At 31.8% G+C, this 21,052-nt stretch overlaps 2 protein-coding genes across 4 annotated transcripts in view; both read left to right on the top strand.

The window, feature by feature from the left end:
- The window catches only part of LOC113517049 (protein Wnt-10a), a 42,895-nt gene extending 41,457 nt beyond the window's left edge, over positions 1–1,438 (top strand). The window contains exons 5-6 of the mRNA XM_026901569.3: positions 144–265; positions 965–1,438. Of these exons, the coding sequence (XP_026757370.3) occupies positions 144–265; positions 965–1,199 (357 nt within the window). The 3' untranslated portion in view covers positions 1,200–1,438. The remainder of the gene's footprint in view (positions 1–143; positions 266–964) is intronic.
- Positions 1,439–7,445: 6,007 nt separating this feature from the next.
- LOC113516702 (neither inactivation nor afterpotential protein C) lies at positions 7,446–18,885 on the top strand. 3 transcript variants are annotated; one of them, XM_052901897.1, is made up of 17 exons: positions 7,446–7,516; positions 8,674–9,018; positions 9,330–9,434; positions 10,753–11,132; positions 11,268–11,358; positions 11,534–11,815; positions 11,900–12,288; positions 12,366–12,914; positions 12,998–13,290; positions 13,461–13,759; positions 13,866–14,155; positions 14,531–14,680; positions 14,758–14,861; positions 14,965–15,033; positions 15,304–15,491; positions 16,982–17,181; positions 17,912–18,885. In XM_052901897.1, exons 2-17 carry the CDS (start codon positions 8,728–8,730, stop codon positions 18,750–18,752), a joined length of 4,521 nt encoding a protein of 1,506 aa, XP_052757857.1. In that variant the 5' UTR covers positions 7,446–7,516; positions 8,674–8,727; the 3' UTR covers positions 18,753–18,885. The 3 variants fall into 3 exon arrangements, with proteins under 3 accessions (XP_052757857.1, XP_026756966.2, XP_052757858.1); XM_026901165.3 differs by having other exon boundaries at positions 7,458–7,516; positions 8,677–9,018; XM_052901898.1 differs by having other exon boundaries at positions 7,483–7,516; positions 8,691–9,018.
- Positions 18,886–21,052: the final 2,167 nt, after the last annotated feature.

The raw sequence follows: 21,052 nt of genomic DNA, 5'->3' as shown, positions 1-21,052 counted from the left end.
AAAAAAAAATTACAAATAAACAAACAATGTCTAGAATAAGTTTACTATTGTAATCTTTTGGAGGAAACAATAAAGAGTATCTATCTATTTTTTCTCTTTATATTAGTATAGATTTATTTAAAAAATTTATAAATTGCCTTCAGGCACTGATGGTCGCACAAGAGGAGCTAAATAAAGGCATGATGGTGCTAAAAGGTCGACCACGAGGGAGAAGGCGGAGTAGGGCGCGCCCGGCACCAAAGTCCAGTCTATTGTTTTTCGAAAAGTAAGTCTTATAATATCTACCTATGTTAGAATTATCATCAATTTAGTGACTTATACAAAAAGCTAATATCAGGATATTCATTTTAAATCCGCTTAAACGATTTTAATGAAATTTTGTAAATGAATATTGTTTGATCCAGCTTAAGAAATAGGCTAGTATTTATCTCGATAGCAAAAAAATAGTAAGTTGCGATGAGAGATAAAACAAAGTTTGTCAGGTCAGCTAATAAATTCAATAGATATCATTCAATTAAGATTGTGTTCCAAAAAAACCGACTTCGGAATTGTAATAAAACCAGTTATTTTAATTTAGAAACTATACTATTTAACCGATTTTGATAAAATATCTATGAGAACAATCTGTAAGTATAACCTTTCAGATAAAAAAAGAATTTTTCAAATCAGGGTATATTTATTTTTAAACACACAATCGAGACCCGACGCGTTGTAAAAGCATTTACAGGTAAACAGTACTTACATACAGTTTATAATTGACAGAGATATGAGGTAATAAATATAAAAAAAAATAAAACCGAATTCAAATTAAAAAAAAAAAAATTCCAAATCAGTTTACTGATTGACTGACTGAGTTATAAGGTAACTAACATAAAGAAAATACAACCGAACGCAGAACCTCCTTTTTTTGAAATCAGCTGTAAATTGCATAAATAATAAAATCATTTTTGAAAACACTTACCAGATCACCAAGTTTCTGTGAGGCCGACCCCAGGACTGATTCAGCAGGCACCACAGGTCGCATCTGCCGTATTGGCAGAACGACCCGCACTGGTTCATGTGACCTTCTGTGCTGTGGACGAGGCCATGCCCTGATCAGGAAATCCAGTATAAAGCCATGTAACTGCACATTCCACTGGTGTTGTAGAGTTGACTGCCAGAGGTGTAGGGATGACAAATGGATCGCGATTTGCAAATGATTCGACTTTATTTAATTTAAAAGACATTGCCAATTGATTGTATATGTATTGGCTATACATAAGTACCTACTTTTTTGTATTTATACAAACTCTTTATTGATAAAACTTCAAATATGTCACAAACACATTTTAGATGTTGGAGTGTTACGTCTTTTTTTATAATTAATTGCTATATCATATACATGTAGATATAGTCTCTTTATAATCATTGCATCAAAAACAACCTATTTATTCTCATATGAATCAATTTCTGTCATATATATGAACACGATTAATTTGTCAGTGAATTTCAACCATATATATATATATATATATATATATATATATATATATATATATATATATATATATATATATATATATATATATATATATATATATATATATATATATATATATATATATATATATATACCAAAATATTACAGTTACCTGTTACTCGAATCCCGAATAGTAATACACTTTATATTAAAGAAAATGGCGCCATTACAGACAGTTGACTGACAATTTTTGGAACGTTATGGACACTGGGCACTCTATCTAGATGTATATGATCTGGTTTAACTAAATTGTGATTTCTTTAAATTTAAAAAAAAATGTAACTTAACACTAATATCTAAATACTTTATTGAAAGTCTTTTAGAAACAACTGGTTATACATAAATGCTAGTAATAAATAATTTATAGTAAAACAAATTTTAGATTTCAAAAATATAACAGTAATAATTATATGTACACAAAAAAATATTTAAAAAAATGTATTTTCATTTTAGATAATTATAACATAATAACATATTCCACAGATTTAATACATAGTTAATTGCCATTTGATAATGGCAATACACAGGGAGTACACGCTGAATAAGTACAGAAAAGGAACTACATTTATTTCTGATAATGTACCTAATCTGGTGTCAAAAAATAAGTTTTTGGCATAGCGAAAATAGTTTGATGTTATACATTTCATTTTAAATATGCACCTATCTTTCACGTAAAAAAACTACCCAGTGTCTGTGACTTTGTCTATGTGAATTAATAGTAATGTCATATAAACTACGACATCCCAAATTTTTGGCATTTTTAATGTTTAAATTAGTTTAGTCTTAAAAATATAACAAAGATACATACAGACAGAGTTACTTGGAGTTTATAATAAGAGACAAAGCTTTAAGTTTTATTTTGTCCGTATTTTAGGTATTTAATTATTTAATTATAATTTTTCATTCCAAACGTGTCACTTTGTTATTTCTTGTTAATTAATGACATAAAACTACCTAATAGAAATAGTAATTCTATTCCTTTTGAATGCATGTAACATGTAATATGTATGTAACTAGGTTGGCAAGCAATAAAGCATGTGATCCGCATGATGGTAAGCGGATATCGTAGCGTGTATATGGTTGCAACACCAATAAGATATGATATACAAGGTGGAATCAAAATCGTTAGCTTCCTTTGAAAGGAAATATTAATTAAGGGAAATATGGGTGGAAATAAATTTTGGTCCCCCCATACTAACATGGCGTACTCAAATGTTGAGTTAGTATGGGCACAGATAATATATGGAATGGGTGACGGAATATTTTTTTTTATCTTTTTTAATTTTTTTTTCTTAACGTGTTATATACCATGGGTAGAATCTTATATTTAATAATTATAATAAAAGGATTTTAATAATAATTTTTCATAAAAATTTACAGTCATGCAAATTTAAGGCAAACATTCTATGCGAGAAGACCTACCATTTATTTTAAGTAAATTGTAATGTTTTTTTTGCAAATAAATGATTGATTTATTGATTATTTTTACGTATCACAAACGATTTTGATTTTACCTGTAACTGTACCTACACTTGTAAGTTAACAAGGCTGAAATTATCGACTCAAGCCATTAATGTATCCTTTTTGATAAAATTTTGAAAAAAAATAAATATAGAATTTAAAACATAACATTCCTTTACGGTACATTCCAGGAATATACATTTTTTAATGTCCATAGTACCTTTAATATAAGTACGTATCTAAATATACCATAGAATAAGTGTTAATAACAATCAGTATTAAATTTAGGTAAAAATGTATATTCTAGTTCAATAATTAATGCATCATTCCATGAAATTGTAAATATACAAATACAGTACCTAATTCACCTTTTACATTTCCAGTTCGTGATATTTATTGAATTTACTATTTATTGTTAGATTTAAGGTCAATTTGTAACGAATTTTTATTTTTATTGAAATAAATTAGTGAATCAAATAATTGCATTTTTCCTGTATTCCAACTACATACATATACGATAAATTCTCGATTACGTTTAAAAATCTGAATGGTTTTATACGAAATAAAAGCAAGCAAAGCCACAAAATATGCTTGTGATAAATAAGATGTCGACTCTAAAAATATTACCAAAACGCTTTTAACTACTAAATGTGTAAAACAGAATTTTTCTGTCGTTTTTTACTTGTGTTTCTCGGTAGTAATTTTCAGTTCCACTAATAGAATATTTCCTTAAAGTCCTGTTTCACTCTGTATAATAATTATAAAATATATAATTATTATCAATAAACAGCACTTAAACAAAATAATTCTAATCAAATACCTAACTAGTCATATGGATTACCGCAAGATAACGCAAGATAAGTTTAGTAAAATAAACAACACTTATTATTTATTAAGCTATACTTAACGAAATAAGTGTCCATTTATATCCATATCTTTAATTTAAATTAATCTCTTTTGATCCTTTTATACTTATACTAGTTATCCGGCCCGTCTTCGCACGGGTAAATAGAATTTCCAAAAATAATGTCCTATGTTACTCACTGATAATGTAGCTTTCTACAGATGAAAGACTTTAAATATATCGGTTGAATAGTATTTGAGCTTATCCATTACAAAGAAACAAATAAGCAAATATTACCTCTTTATAACATTAGTATAGATAAAAACTGTTTTATAAAATTGGATCCTTTTTAATATTATTGTTTTATAAATGATAGTTTAGATATAAATTTTAGCATACTTTATTCATGTCATCCTCATGCGTAGGATACTACAGAGCAAGTAATCACTGCATTCGAAAACGTATTATAAAAAAAAAAAACAACAAAACAAAGGTCTTGCTTTCAAAGATCAACAAGAGCGCACTTGAATAGAAGTGACATCTCGATGAGTTTTCTCACCAATTATCTTGTTACTTCCAGTTAATTTGAACTCTCGACTCGAGAGCTTCAAGAGGTTCTTTTGTTGTGCTTCGACGCGCTGATGTATCTCCTTACCTAAACATCTATTGATACTTTTTTTTTCAATAACTTTGGAAGGTATAACTACGTAAGTATACAATTGTGTTATTTTTACAACATAGAATATGATAGACAGTAGATATGGTTGTTTTATTGTTTATTTTTTAATAAAGATTCACAGAAATTAGTATTTTTATGCAAACACTTTATTTTACAATTATTTTGTTATGTACCAGATGGAGACTTTGTACAAAAGTCGATTGCTTGGTTACCTCTGTCCCATTCGTGTTTCAACCGTGAAGCAGTTGTGTTTGCATGGCTGTGTTTCGGTTTGAAGGATGGGATATAGCGTGAATTTACGGGGTACAGAGGAATAACACCTGAGTCCTCAGGAATGGCAACGCATGGAGGGTATCATGGGCGAAATAGTATACTCTGATATGTCCATGGTACTGTTCATGTCTATAGGCGACGGTTACCACTTTCCATCAGGTGGACTGTCAGCTTGTTTGCCATTCTAAGTTGTATAAAAAAAAAACTATATTAATATGACTAATTCAATACTAATATTAAATATTAATAGATAAATTCCAACTAAATCAAAATAAAAAATTTATATTATTTATTTATTATTATTATTTCTCACCACAAACAATTTAGGACTTAATATCTATAACTTGCAAAACATTTTAACATCTCTCATCGTAGCAGAGTCAGGAATAAATTTAGGTACACATACAAAATAATTATTCTACACATTATACAGATAAGAAAACATTCCCAAAAATTTATTTATTTATTCTTTATAACATAATAAATTTTGTACAAGTGGTGTGGTGGTGGTGAGCTTAATTAAAAATTCATTCCGAATGTTCCCCTTTCATCTACCAGTGTTTAATAAAGTTAACAAAACTAACAGAAAAATAGAAATAGCTGCTATAAAATCCCGTTACTCTAACAGTGTAATGGAATAGGTACGTTATTGCGTAAACAGCCAATCGATCAACTGTTAAATTCCTTTTACCTTTCTTAAGGATAGAAAAGGACGGAACGCTAAGTGTCTGTTATCCGCCTCTTCAGATTTTGTTTTGCACCCATTCTTCTGAATCGGGATTGAGATCTTTCGACAGGATTACCTCACTAACTGACATGTATACAAACACAATAGGATCGAGTTTTATATTGTGCAGGATATAAATAAATGTTCCGCTTACATCCGCACGGTTGAAGACCGTATTCATTGCGAAATATCTGGAATTTGTGAGTTTATAGAAACGAAGTGATAGTGGATCGAATCGATTCTAAAGTTAAATAGGTTTCGTCATGCTTGTCAACAGGAAACGCTTAGTTGACATAAACGGAGTGATAGAATAATACAGAATGGTGGTCATCTGGCTAATGCTAAAATAACATGACGTGTACGGGTAGCCTTGACCCATATTTGGTTAGAAACAAGTTTAGATTCAAATAAAGGTTGTGGTAAAATAATCACTTAAAAAATTTAAAATATATATAATGTACCTATATTCTATACAATAAATAATATATAATTATATTCATATGTAATTGTTATATAGAGGAATTTCGGTAGAATATTGACTTTCATCACCTACTTCATCTCACACTTAGGTGCTGGTTCAGGGCTCCCGTAATTCGTGTTATCGTTGTCTATTTTTCCTCGATTTATGTGTATGCATATAAAAACAATAATAATAATAAATAATAACCTAAACTCGCCCCAAATAACCGAAGATTGTTAATAATTTTAATCACTGCCGTGGAGGTCGATGGTTGTTCCCGCGTAAAAGTTGACACACAGGCGTTGTTGCACGGCACTCACACCAGAGGGCAGGCGTCTCCATATATCCCCGTAATGACTAATTTACAGAGACAATATATATTTATATGTGTGTGTGTGTGTGTGTGTGTGTGTGTGTGTGTGTGTTGTAGAATTGTGAAAGTGTGGTGCCGCGAAGTAAAAATATTGCAGATAAATTAAACAGTAATACTGATATCATCTATAAGGTCCAGTTATACATATTATATTATAGTTATATTATAGATTTAATACTGTTTCTCAAGTATGTACTACCTATTCAGTGGTGGTCCCACTGAAAATCAGCGCTGCAGTAACATGCTGTAACTTAAGCTATGTGGGGTATATTTCGACTGTTACCACGGAATATTTAAAGTTGTCATTAATATTGACATGTTTTGTAACTGAATAAATTATTTATTCTTATTTATTAAAGTACAAGGGTTGGAAAATGGTAACATACTTATATAAACATGTCTAATATTATGGACATCTTCAAATAACTGAAACTGAATAACTGAAATACTCCTCATGCATTGCCATTCCTGAAAACTAAGATATGTCTCCATATTCTTTCATTAAAATATTTTGAATTACTTTAAATTATTATTACAATTAAAGCGTTTAAATTACTTTGCCGATATATGGCTTTGAAATTCGAAACTAAGCCATACAGACATAACTGCTTTACTGGAGAAATACAAGTGTGACAAGCAAAGTGTTGTACAGTCTTTCTATATGATAGTGAGTACTTCGTTTTCATCTAATAATAATGATGAGTCCTGATCATTTTCGGTCACGGCGATCACTTCAACTTGACTGTTATTAATTAATTGACATTTTTCATCTTTTGTTTTTTTATACAACTTAAAATGGCAAATAAGCTGACAGTCCACCTGATGGAAAGTGGTAACCGTCGCCTATAGACGTGAGCAGTGCCATGGACATAACAGAGTAAATGTTTCGCCCATGATATGATACGCTCCATGCGTTGCCATTCCATTGCCATCTAATATAGACTTGAAGTAAATGATAAATTATTCTAATTAGCAGTCTGTTAATTATAATTAATAATAAAGCCTGTAAAAACCATACCGCAAGGCCGTGTGGTATTATGATCTAATACAGTTACGTAGGATTAGTGTTGTTCTTAATTCCCGAAGCCCCAGCACTTGTGAGGGCTCCAGAAGTAAACAATCATTCGCCCTCGGGGCGCGTTAGCGACATAGTCGTGCCAACACCGCCTGTTATAAACGAGTGAGTATTTTTAATTATTATTATTAAAAATTTATATTATTTGAAAACCGTATTAGTGTAGTAAATTAATTTACTACACTAATACAGTTTTCAAATTAAATACACAATAATTTTAAACAGGTTATTCTTAAGTATCTCCGATATATTTTTTTAATCTAACACGATACATTGACTCTATAGCCATCTAATTACTTAAATTAATAACTCCTTAGTCTTAATTCAGATTCGGATTGTATCGGCAAATTAGATACCTACCTTAAGTACTTTAGTTAAATTACTCAAGGGTGAAGGGATAGGTAGCAGCGTCCCTCTTAAAACATCAGCAGCCACCAACCCGCCTGCCAAACGTGTCAACTACTGGCAAAACTTTCTATATGAGGGAAGGCCTGTGTGGCCAGCAGTGGACAGTCAACAGCTGATATGATGACGATTTTTATTAAGTTTATTACTTAAAATAATAAATATCTTTTTAAAAAAATAACTTCAACTTTCAACTTTTTAAAAACTCATTTGTATGAATATCTATATCCCATTTGTGTTTCTATTGTTGTGATTGCTTGCCAATATACGCAAACTAACAGCTTATTCCTCAACTAATAACAACTAATTCGAGTAACATGTGAGGAATACCAGAACGATGTCTACAAAACTATTTCATATTTATAGGTGACGACTCCCAGTATTATTTTAGAAGGGTCGTTATTGTGTTTGCCAAGTAGTTTGCAAAAAAAATTATAGATATGTTTACTAAAATACTCTTATTCCGTATTTTATGCTACTGTAAATAGCAATGTACGAAGTGCAAGAAAGTATATTATTTTTAATTCAACAAAAATGGCAAACAAGCAGACGACCCACCTAATGGAAAATAACCATCGCCTATAGACATGAACGGTACCATGGAGATAACATAATGAAATATGATCGATGTTATAAACTTCACAGATGTTTATAATCCTTGATACCACACATGATACATATACAGAAATATTTCACTATATTATCGTTTAGATATTATTTGAAATCTATTCAAATAATAATTGTAAATAAAAATACTTAAGTGAAAAAGAAAGAAAATTCCAAAGATGTTGAATATATAACAAATGTAAATGCATATGTATGATTACAAAATATATAATATTTTTTAATGTTAACAGCAGTATTGTCCTACTAGGACTTACTGGCATTTATGACGAAAATAATCTGGCAAGATGAAGGAATGCCTTAATATTTCAACTCTACCAAGCCCTTTAGACCGTTATGAGCTCGGAACAAAACTTGGCTCAGGAATCTTTGGTGACGTACACAAGGCTATAGACACACAAGCCGCTGGAAAAGCTGTCGCAGTTAAAATTCAAATACATACAGATGATAACGAAAACCACATACAAGAAGAGTATAAGATTCTAAGAGATTTTACAAAACACCAGAACCTGATAGATTTTTATGGAGTATTTTGTGAGAGATCAGAAGATGTTAAGAGAATATGGTTTGTTTTAGAGGTAGGCACTTATATTTTTAATACACTTTTTTAATACACAATTTGTCAAATTTAAGTTTTTTATTTCATCCAGTTGGTGATGCAGTTTTTAAAAAAAATTAATTTAATATTAAAAAAAATACTACAAATTTTCACTAATTAAATACCATAGTGTACTCGAAAGTACTAGGTACTCTGCGAAATGTTAATAAATTCAAGTATCTATCTATTACGTTCACCGCAAAAACAATAATCAAGAAAATGCTTTATAATGCCCTATCTAGGTTATAGTGAGCATATTTTTCATATAACAGCAAGTAATTCATCTTCCAGTTGTGCGAATGCGGATCTGTTATCGACATTGTCAGAAAGCTACACGCGGCCGACAGAAAAATGTCTGAGGAGCACATCGCATACATCCTAAAATATACAATCAAGGTAAGCCCATATTCGACTGACTATAAACATGTCTCTCATCACATTCGAGCCGAGATGGCTGTTTATAAAACAAAGGGACTGCCAGTCCACCTTTCAACGGCTGAATCAATTGGTGGGTACTTTGAATGCAAACTCAATTGTTCTCGTATCCGTGTTCGGGCGCTCTCTGTCCGTTACGTGACGTTGTATAAAATATTACTCTCCGAATGTCCACGTACGAAATACTATCTAGGGCCATTACTTAAAATGCACGCCGCTTTATTTGACGTGATTCGCGACGGAACAGTCGAACTTGTCGATGCGAATGTCTGCACGCACCCGACAACACCATGATGGCCCCCCATCGCGGCGCATCGCTCAATTATCGTAAATAATGCTCGCGCACACAAGATATACGGATCTGTAGCGCAGTAGCCAATGATCCCTCGGACTCCCACGGAACAATTTAAAATCTTCCTTACGGTTGTCAGTATTGAGTTCCTAATCGTGAACAAGTATTGGTCCTTTAGACTTTAAATGTAATGGTAAACGATAAATGAGTATTATCTTTATGCGAGCCACTTGCCCCACAATACCGGTGCTCTGTCCTTTTCGTTCCGCAGATCTTCTACGCATATCTATCGATGTTGCAACTCGTAAGATACATAATCGGTGGTCCGTGCAATGGAAAATTTACATATCGATATCGAAATCCTTCAAGGAATTATAAATTAATCTCGAAACGTTTTAAATAATTTAACGAAAATGTACAATACATAAGTAGGTAATTAATTATTGTTATAATTTTCTAATTTCAGTTTCAAGAGACTAGTTGTTGCGAATATTATATTTTTTTAGAATGTATTATCAAAAATTCTGGATTTTATTCTTTAATTCTTATTTACCTATCTACTACGAGTATCTACCTGCATCATTTGATGTCAACATCCAGTATAAACCCTACATGAAAACATGTCACTTCTATATATTACATAACAGGAAATAAGTATTACATTTATCGACATCTACCAGTACACCCCTAAAACTTGAACGATCATAATGAACGCATTAAACATACTGATAAATCAGACAGTAGAGGGCTCAGACAGACCGCCTGCGACAGTACAGAACCTGATACGTATGCAAATAATCCCAATGAATCTCTTGGGCGTGGATCTCTTGACTGACATTGATGTTCCTATCGCTGAGCCGTCTTACATTGGACGTGATGGTAGCACACTTCATTCATTAAAGGTGGTCTCTCTATCACCCGTCAAACACTGATCGATTCCATCAATTGACTTTTCATGTATTAACTTAAAATAATAATATTTTTCAGGCTGTAGTTTATTTGCACGAGAACAAAATAATACATCGAAATATAAGATGCAGTAATATTTTAATCACGAAAGACGGTGAAGTGAAACTTTCAGATTTTGGGCTATCTTGTAAACTAAAGGGTACACATGAAAAAAGTAAATCAAATATTGGATCGCCAAGTTGGATGGCTCCAGAGGTCGTGACGTGTGATGACGAGGGCTATGGTAACAGAGCTGATGTTTGGGCTTTAGGTATAACTACAATTGAAATGGCAGATGGCAAAGGTCCTTTTCAAGAAATGCATCCTACCAGGGCATTATTCCAAATTGTCAGAAACCCACCACCAAATTTAGCGAAACCGGCAATGTGGTCGAATGACATCAATGATTTCATTACAGAGTGAGTAATATTCAAAAATTAAAGATACCGTGTCCTCAGAACTATATCTATATTATTTTAAATACTTATTACTTATATAGATTTAAAAATTATTAATTTAGGATTTTAATAAATTATTAAAAATAATTATTCCAGATGCTTAGAAAAAAATCCTGAACATCGTCCCTATATGATGGAACTAACAGAGCACCCATTCATACAATCTGTACCTGAAAATGATTATCATGTATGTATTAATGTAAAAAATAATATGACTTTGTTCCAATTGAAATGTGTGGTATATTTTGTACTTATGTCACGATTTAGTTGACTTTGAAAATACTTTGAGTTAAAAAAAAAACTTATAATTTAATTAAAAAGTCTATTTTAAGTTCTCATAAATGTACTAATAATTATTTTAGCTGTCAACGGAATTAAAATTTTTAGCAATGGATTTGAAACAAACAGACGCTCCAATTAAAATACGAGAAAGGATAATAAAAAACGGTGTTTTGATAACTGAAGGATCACATAATCCAGAAATTATGCAAGTAGAAGACCTGGCTGCTTTAGAAGTTTTAACGGAAGATAACATTCTTGCTGAATTACAGACTAAACTAGTAAAAGGTTCTTTCACATCTTTTGTGGGAGATATTCTTCTTATTCTCAATCCTAACATAAAGAACGATATTTATAATGAGCATGTAAGTAATGAAATTACAAATAATACAAAGTTGTTGTTATTTTATATTAATATTTAATATGTTTAATAATTTAATCTATTCCAGTACCATAAAAAGTATGAATGTAAAAGTAGGTCCGACAATGAGCCACATATCTTTGCTGTAGCAGATAGCGCATATCAAGATGCCCTGCATCACAATGAGCCACAATATATAGTGTTTACTGGGGAAAGTAAATCAGGGAAAACAACTAATATGCTTCATGCATTATCACACCTAACTTTCTTAGGCGCAATGAAAAACAATACAGCTGAAAGAATACAAAAGGCTACAAAAATTATTCAAGCTGCTATTACTGCTGCTACACCTATAAATATTAATTCTACAAGAGGAATTTTTCAAATACAAGTGACATATGGAAGTTCTGGGAAACTTAGCGGCGCTATATTTTGGCTATATCAATTAGAAAAATGGCGTGTATCGTCTACTGATATGTAAGTATTAATTATATTTTTTGTACGTTTGAGATAAAACTAAAATTTCGATACTAACATGTAATCAACTTTTTTAGGAGTCAGGCAAATTTCAATCTTCTATATTATTTCTATGACGCTATGGAAGCAGCAAATAGATTAGACGAGTTTAATTTAGAAAAAAATAGAAAACACCGATACTTAAGAATACCAGAAGAACTGTCAAAAATCATGAATAGTGCAAGAGAAAGTACTGAACACAATACAAATAACTATAAGGAATTTGTAGAAAACTTGAAGATATTAGATTGGGAAACGGAGGACATAAACTTTCTAGAAACTGTAATGGCTGCGATTCTGGTTCTAGGTAATGTCAGGTTTAAAGATAGCAAAAATGGTTTCGCTGAAATAGAAAATCCAGAAGAAGCTAAAAAGGTTGCTAAATTATTATGTCTTGAAGAAGTAAAATTTCTATGGGCTCTTCTTAACTATTGTTTGATTGAAAGTGGAACAGCCGTAAAAAGGAAACATTCTACTGATGAAGCAAGAGACGCTAGAGACACTTTAGCTAGCGCTTTGTATAAAAGACTAGTTGATTGGATGATTAATTTGATAAATTCCAAGTTATCATTCATGCGATCTGTTTTGTGAGTAATTACAATTAATTTGGTAAAACGAAATTATAACTTTTAAAAAATAAAAATTTATAATAATAAATACTTTGTTACAGTGGAGATAAATATTCAGTAAGTTTGCTAGACATGTTTGGCTTCGAATGTTTTCATAGAAATAGATTAGAACAGCTAATTGTCAATACTACAAATGAACAAATACAGTTTCTGTACAATCAAAGAGTATTTGCATGGGAAATGCAAGAGGCAGCAGAAGAAGAAGTTGTCACGGCTTCATTAAAATTTTATGATAATAAAAATTCCGTTGATCAACTTATGGGTAGACCAATGGGTCTATTTTATATTCTAGATGAAGCAAGTCGGACTGGAAGTGGACAGGAGTTTATTATGAGTTCGTATAATTTTATCACGTAATTCGCATTAAATGTCGAGAGAAGTCTAGAAAATAATGTTAATACTATTTTTAGACAATTTTTAATTTTATTTTCCTTAATATTATACATATCAGGCGTAAATTATGTACCTGTAATGTAGTAATATATTTTTTTTATTTAAAAATAGGTACAATAAGAACAACATGTAAAGGACCATATATAAGATTATCTGGAAGCCATGAATTCAGTGTAGCTCATTACACGGGCAAAATAAACTACGATGCCCGAGAAATGGCGGATAAAAATAAAGATTTTCTTCCTCCGGAAATGATTGAGACTCTGCGAACTTCAACAAATATTACAGTGCAACAATTATTCAGAAACAAATTAACTAAAACTGGTAATTTGACAGTATCACCAAGTCAGCCAAAAGTGGTAGTGGAAAGATCGAAATCTGAGAAAGAGATAGAGAATATGAAAGCAAGGGTAAGCTGACAAATTTATTTCCAAATTCTGTACAATTAAAATAAGGTAGGAATATCTAATAATGAATCTCTTTTCTCTCTCTCTCTGAACTTGTTATATCTTACAGAAATACAATACAGTGTCAAGAGGACAATTCTCACAAGTGCATAGAATGAGGACGGCGGCGGCAACATACCGGGCCTGTAGCTTAGAAATCCTTAAACAATTATCTATGGGCCCTGGTAGTGGAGGAACTCACTATGCAAGGTGTATTAGAGCAGATTTAAATGATAATCCAAGAGGATTTCAAACAGAAATCGTTAGGCAACAATTAAGAGCTTTGGCTATCTTAGACACAGCTAAGGCTCGTCAAAGTGGATATTCTTGTCGTATACCTTTTGCTGAATTTATTCGTCGGTAAGTCATATTAAAATTATTATATCCTATTTTTACTCTTACAGTTTAATATAAATTTAAACTGTTTTTTTTACTAGCTATATCCTGCGGCTTTACCCGCCTGAATCGTATAAAAAAAGTATCCTATATGCTGAGTTACAATATAGCGTACCCGTGTACCAAATTTCATTTAAATTCGTTGTTTTTGTATGAATGAGTAATAAACAAATATCCATTGATTGATCTATCCATCGCTACAAATTTTCGTATTTATTTTATTAAATAAAATTTTTATTATTTTGTATATTGATGATCGATACATAAAATTTATTCCATAAATAATTAAGAAAAAAGTTTACATTAAACATAAAAGGTCTATTTATTAAAATCTTACAGATATCGCTTTTTAGCGTTTGACTTTGATGAAATTGTAGAAGAAACAAAGGATAATTGCAGATTACTATTGATTCGACTGAAGATGGAAGGCTGGGTATTGGGGAAAACGAAAGTGTTCCTAAAATATTACAATGAAGAATTCTTGTCAAGGTAATTTTATAATTTACGTAGCATACAGAGCAATTAGTAAAGACATATTCTTTTGACAAATACATGTTTTTTAACAGGTTATATGAAACACAAGTGAAGAAAATCATAAAGGTGCAGTGCATGATGCGAGCATATTTAGCCAGAAGGAAAACTGTAAAAAATAAAGCCAAAATATTGCACAGTAAGTATTAATTACATACTTATTATATACATATTTTTTATTAATTAGTCTACGTGTAAACTTTCAATATGATAAATTACAATAAATAATATTTACTTTCCAGTAAAAGAAATAAAGAAACAACAATCATTGAATGTATCTGAAGATGAAGCTGCACTATTAATACAAAAAGGTAGATTATATCATCTTATTTCATAATCATCTGATATGTATCCTTAGATACCAAATATCTACAAGTATTTTACATAATATAACCTGTTTCCTGTAGATATTCATACAAATTATACTTACCTATACTTCTTTATACTGTATCTCCAGAAAACAAAGTATATAACATAATAAATACCTCAAAGAATAAAGGCAGGAACATATTATATGATTATTTATTTATCAACGTCTCAGACGCAATAAATATATAATATAAATGCAATTTATATTTCAGCATATCGTGGTTATATAGTACGAAAGGCATACGGTCCGCTTATAAACAAAAGTACAGGTCAAATAGACGAGGAAACAGCGAGATTTCTCAAGAGGTTTGCCATGAAATGGAAAAGCAGATCTATATTTCAGGTTTTGCTACAATACAGAGCAATTCGTTACCAAGACTTAGTTCATTTTTCGCAACAGGTAATAAAATATATGCTTACGAGATTATCACGTAATCACAATAATTATCTAGTATTGATTCTGTAGTATAGCCGTATGCTCCCAGCATAGAAAAGGTTACCCCTTCTTTTCTCTTGGGTGTCGTAATAGGCGCCTATAGAAGGGCGAGGGATGGACAGCAGCATCCCTCTTAAAACATATGCAAAACCTAAGTGCGGTTGCCAATCCGCCTGCCAAGCGTGGCAACTATTGGCAAAGCCCCTCGAGGGGGGAGGCTTATATTTAGCAACAGTTAAACGCTGATAGGATAGGATTGATTCTGAAATACCACATGTTATGTGAAACCAAATTACGAACATGTAGGAGTCAAAACTAGAACACTAAAACAGAAACCAATATACGAGGTCTGTCCGGAAAGTTCGTATAAAAGTGTTCTGGAATGCGAGAAAGAGGAGTGGGGAGGCCAGGTAAGCGCAGGACCCCTTCCTTATGTCCCTAACAATGCTTCAGTTCTGGTCTGACCGCCGTGCGGTGCGAACTGGCTTGTCACGCCATCTGTGAAGTTACCTCTTAACGAAACCCCGTCGGCATGGAGCCCGCTTCCGTTGAAGAGCAGCGCGTCGTAATCAAGTTTCTCTCGAAACTCGGCAAGAATGGCCGTGAAATTTTTGCCGATCTCAGAACAGTAAAATCCCAAAGCAAAGAGTGGAAGACATCCGGGGAACCACGAACAAAAAAATCAAGAAAATCCCGCTCAAATGTCAAGACAATGTTGATTGTTTTTTTCGATGTTCGGGGGATTGTCCATCAAGAATTCGTCCCTCCAGGCCAGACAGTTGATGGAAAATTCTACGTCGATGTGCTCAGACGCCTCAAAGCTCGTGTGGCACGAGTTCGTCCAGAATTGGCGCGAGAGGGGCGTTGGATTCTTCACCACGACAATGCCCCTGCCCACACCTCTCTTGTTGTCCGTGAGTTTTTGAGTAAAAATTCCATTACGGTGACCGAACACCCCCCCTATTCGCCGGATTTGGCCCCGTGTGACTTCTTCTTGTTCCCAAAAACCAAATTGGTACTTCGGGGGCGGCATTTGGGGGACATAAATGAGATAAAAAAAGCTACGACGGGGCAGCTGAGAAACCTACAACCAGAGGACTTTCAAGGAGCCTTCTCACAGTGGAAACGGCGTTGGCACAAGTGCATTATGTCACAGGGGGAGTACTTTGAAGGGGATAAAATTGATTTACCTGAATAATTGTAAAATAAAATTTTTAAAAAACTTTTATACGTACTTTCCGGACAAACCTCGTAGAGTTTGGCTAAGAATTAAATCTAGGACTTCATTTATGCGAAGCAACACATTTACTACTACGTTACAGCTATTCTCTGAAGACTAAATACCAAATACGGATGGCAAAATTATATTTGTCGTAAATGTTACTTGTTCATGTGATATAAATTAATTACCACATAGACAGCACCTTCCTGTAATAATTCCAATCATAATACAGGTGCATATCTACAACCAAGCTGTATTAGAAGCTCTTCTGACTACCAGCACATCAGTACTATTGGACAGAGTCAATCCCCAAACAAAGGAATGTGACTTTCTAGGATCTGGGCCACCGACAGTCTGGAAGCTGCCATTTCGTATCGACCAACTGCAGTATTATGACACATCGTACATGTGCGATCCTACAGCTAAATGCACGTAAGTAATATTAATTAATCTACTAGTGCAATTTAAAGAACAAAATTTTCTATATCTCCGGGCAACGATAATAAAATGTCTGAATGACTGTCTTAACAAGTTTTTTATTTTATTCGTGTTTCAACCACCAAGTAAGACTCAAGTCACAAAGTACCTGCCTGTATTTTCATTAGAAAAGTGAGATATGGCATGGCAGCTCAATTATTAGATGCCGGAGACAAGACCCTAGTTTTCAGGAATGATAGACATGGGGAATGCGTAGTCACAATGTTTAATGCTCATAGTGCTTGCTGTTCTTACCACTTTAAATCAATAAACTGACAAATTGTTTATCATTTTATATCTAATAGTACAAATCATTTTGTCATCACAAAGACTAGTGTGGATGTAGTGTAAATAAGAAAATTTTAAATTTTGGTATTAAAACTTTTCTAAGTTCTAATTGACCTTACAGTTGCGTACCTTTACCTAAATTGAAGAACGAAAGAACATCATAATTACAAAAAGTGTTCGCGAATGCAGTTGAGCATCTAAAGTATCTTCTTATCCATATCGTATTGTTTACATTATTTTTCTACTACGGATCAAACATGTTTGGTCTAAATCCATCTTCTTAATTTTGATTTTAAAGCCAAACCCAAACCGAAAAGTACACAGAATAAACTTAGGTTTCCATGTATATTAATATTTCGTATTCATCACAATGTAAAATAATTATTTCTTATTATAGCGACACATTTGCCAGTCAATACGATTCCGACCACGAACAGTGGGACGAACCGTTGAAACGGCGATTTAGTTCAGCACAACCCGAGGTCACTGTGACATCTACAAGCACACAGACGCTCATGACCGTCCCATTCTGCAGAGACCCCACACAACCTGTGCCAAAGTTACCAGCCGATGAACCAGCCAAACCTTCAGTTACTAACCAAGCGAGTAAAGACAGTCACTACTCCCGACCTACTGTATATAAAAAGAAGCCAAGCCATTCTCAAGCTTATTACCAACCGCCCGAGCCTTGGATTAAACCACGCGACGACACGGATATCCTGGAAGACAGCGCTCCGAGATTACGTAAAACAAATTACAGTAGAAGCTTATACAGCATTGATGCTCCTAACATGGAAAATCCTATTAAAGAGTTGCAGGCTTTAGCGAAATCAACCAGTGATATGAACGATGATGATCCACCGTTTAATTTTCAAGCAATGCTAAAGAAGACACCACGGAACAGAGCATCTATGAAAAGGTCTGGTGAAATGGATAATGGCATTACAGAAGAGAAAATACCGCAAACGAAAATTGGTAAAGGTATTTGTGCGTCTAAAGTTTCACCTATGCCATCTGGTAAAACGACTCCAGTTAGTGGTAAAGCCAGTCCAGCACCTCAACGACCAAGCAGTAGAGACTTGATCAGAAAAGATTCTAAAGATCTAATCATATCAGTCTTAAAAAAGAGAGATTCCAAAACGGATCTGATTTGCAACATTGATAATAACAAATTTGAAAACGAAATAGTTGAATTAGCTCCAGGGATCACCGTTGAAGGAACTGTTACGGATTTATAAAAAAACAATTGTTATTTTGTAAAAAATATATATTTATTTTCCATTGCTTGGAAGTCCAAATACGTGCTTTTTAAATATTATGGCGTAATTATTATTAATAATTTTAGACAATTAAGTTTTTAAAGCCATACATTTTACGTTAAGTCATAAGAATTTATTGTTATTTTTAATGTGTTTATATATAATGGTTTGGTATCTCAACGAGTTAAGTATATTGGATATAAAGATGCTCGTTATTCGAAATATGGCGTAATGTAAGATTTACACACAGTTTACCTTAATAATATAATATCTTAGGGATTCATCACTTCATATAAAAATATATCAATTTTTTATCCATCTAAACGTACCTAAATCAAACATTGCTTTGGTAACTTATCATTTACTTAAACTACTAGAGAGAGTGGTCATATTATAATATTATGGTATCTTAATATAAAGTGGAATTATGTGGTCCATTCAAATCTATTTAAAAGATGGGTGGGATAAAAAAAAAATCATTTGTTTCTTTATATAACTACATTCTTTGTAATAATATACTTGTATTTTCATGCATTATTTTACTATAAGAATCCGAGTATAATTTACATAGTAAATTTAAATATTTTTATTACTATCTGATAATGTACTTTTCAATAGGTGATAGAATTTTTAAAATAAGTTGAATAGTTCTTAAATTTATCTATTACAAACAAACAATTAAATCTTTTCTCTTTATAATATTAGTGTAGATTTATATGATCTTTGAGTACAAGTTTCTAAAAAAATATCAGTTAGTAATCAATATTTGAATATTTCTAAAACAAATCACACGGCAAATTAATTTTAATAATCAGACCTTAATAATTTTTATGTCCACCCATCTTATTAATAGCCATATGTATTGTTGTTTACATATTTTGCATTTTCCTGTTCCATTGAAGCTCTACAATCATTTGTACAGTTCGATATGTTATTCATAAGAAACTCCGTTAAAAACAAATTGTATTACATATTAATTTACATATTCAATTATGATAATATAATTTCAAACTGTTTATTAGAATCACAAAGTCACAACTGCCTTATTATTGTATTCTTGCATTGAAATAATACAAAATATATTTAGTACAATAAGTTAGAAAAATATACCATTTTATTCCCATGATTTGTCTCATTATTTCATTAATCTCTTTTACAATATATGTTTTAGAATTTATCATAATATATAATATATAAAATATTCACCAATCCATAATTTAAATATAAACTTTCTTTTAGCAGTATCAATCACATCTTAATATTATTGCCAAATATCATAATAATTGACTTAAAACTAGCCTTATTAGAATAATCTAAAAGCATATAAAAATATCAGCATATTTTTTTTTTTAATCTAGACATATCTTAAGCTCTATGAATTCAGTCAATATTTTTTTCTGTCATACCACATAAAACATCTTAATCGAATTTGAAACTTCCTTTCTTACTAAGAACATATAAAGCATTGAGAAATTTTCTGTCATTTATAATTTTTTATTTTTCCTTATATTATTTCCAATTTATTCTACAGTTATCTAAAAACTGTCTGTATGTAATATAACGAAAGAAACAAAAAAAATCTTTATAATTATAGTATTTGAAGTGGACGTTTGATATTATTTGCTTAACTTTTAAAGTTGTGACCACAGGTTATAAAACTTGCCAGATTTACCTATATCGATCTTTAGCAAACATGTCTTCATTTCAGAAAATCGTTAATATACCTCCAATTTTTAACTGAAATATCAAAGTAAAACTCATTTGAGATAAAATATGGTTAAAAATAATTGATAAAGTAACAGCTATTATTAACGTTTAGAATTAATTTAATTAATATTTTGCTCAATACGTAAATAATAAATAACTAGGACAAAAAATAAAGTTAGATGATAAAAATAAAAAAAAAATATGTGCACCCCATTATCACCCAAAAAAATTTAACGACGTTATTTTCATTATTTGATGCGGTATTTTGTCCCACAATACCTACTAATAATAATAAAAATCAATCAATATAAAAAAGAAAGACTGACAAATTGAGAGAATATATTGTAGCATAATACCAACCGGTATTATTGAATCAAAAATTCGAACATATTCTTTTTTGGAAGTAGATTAATAATAAAAAAAAATTGCACTCGACAGCAACACGTCACCATACAGCGCTTCAATTTTTTTTTATTTTAATTATTAATAAAATCGTGTGATTATTGAATAACAGCCAGTGAGTCTGAGTCTCTTCGGGGTTGCCCAACTAGTTCCGAACTCTATCACTGATC

The sequence above is a fragment of the Galleria mellonella genome, unplaced genomic scaffold (assembly GCF_026898425.1).
Source record: "Galleria mellonella isolate WM207_F2 unplaced genomic scaffold, CSIRO_AGI_GalMel_v1 utg83, whole genome shotgun sequence".
Taxonomy (NCBI): domain Eukaryota; kingdom Metazoa; phylum Arthropoda; class Insecta; order Lepidoptera; family Pyralidae; genus Galleria; species Galleria mellonella.
The sequence above is the reverse complement of the archived record's forward strand: the minus strand, read 5'-3'. Positions and strand labels throughout refer to the sequence as shown.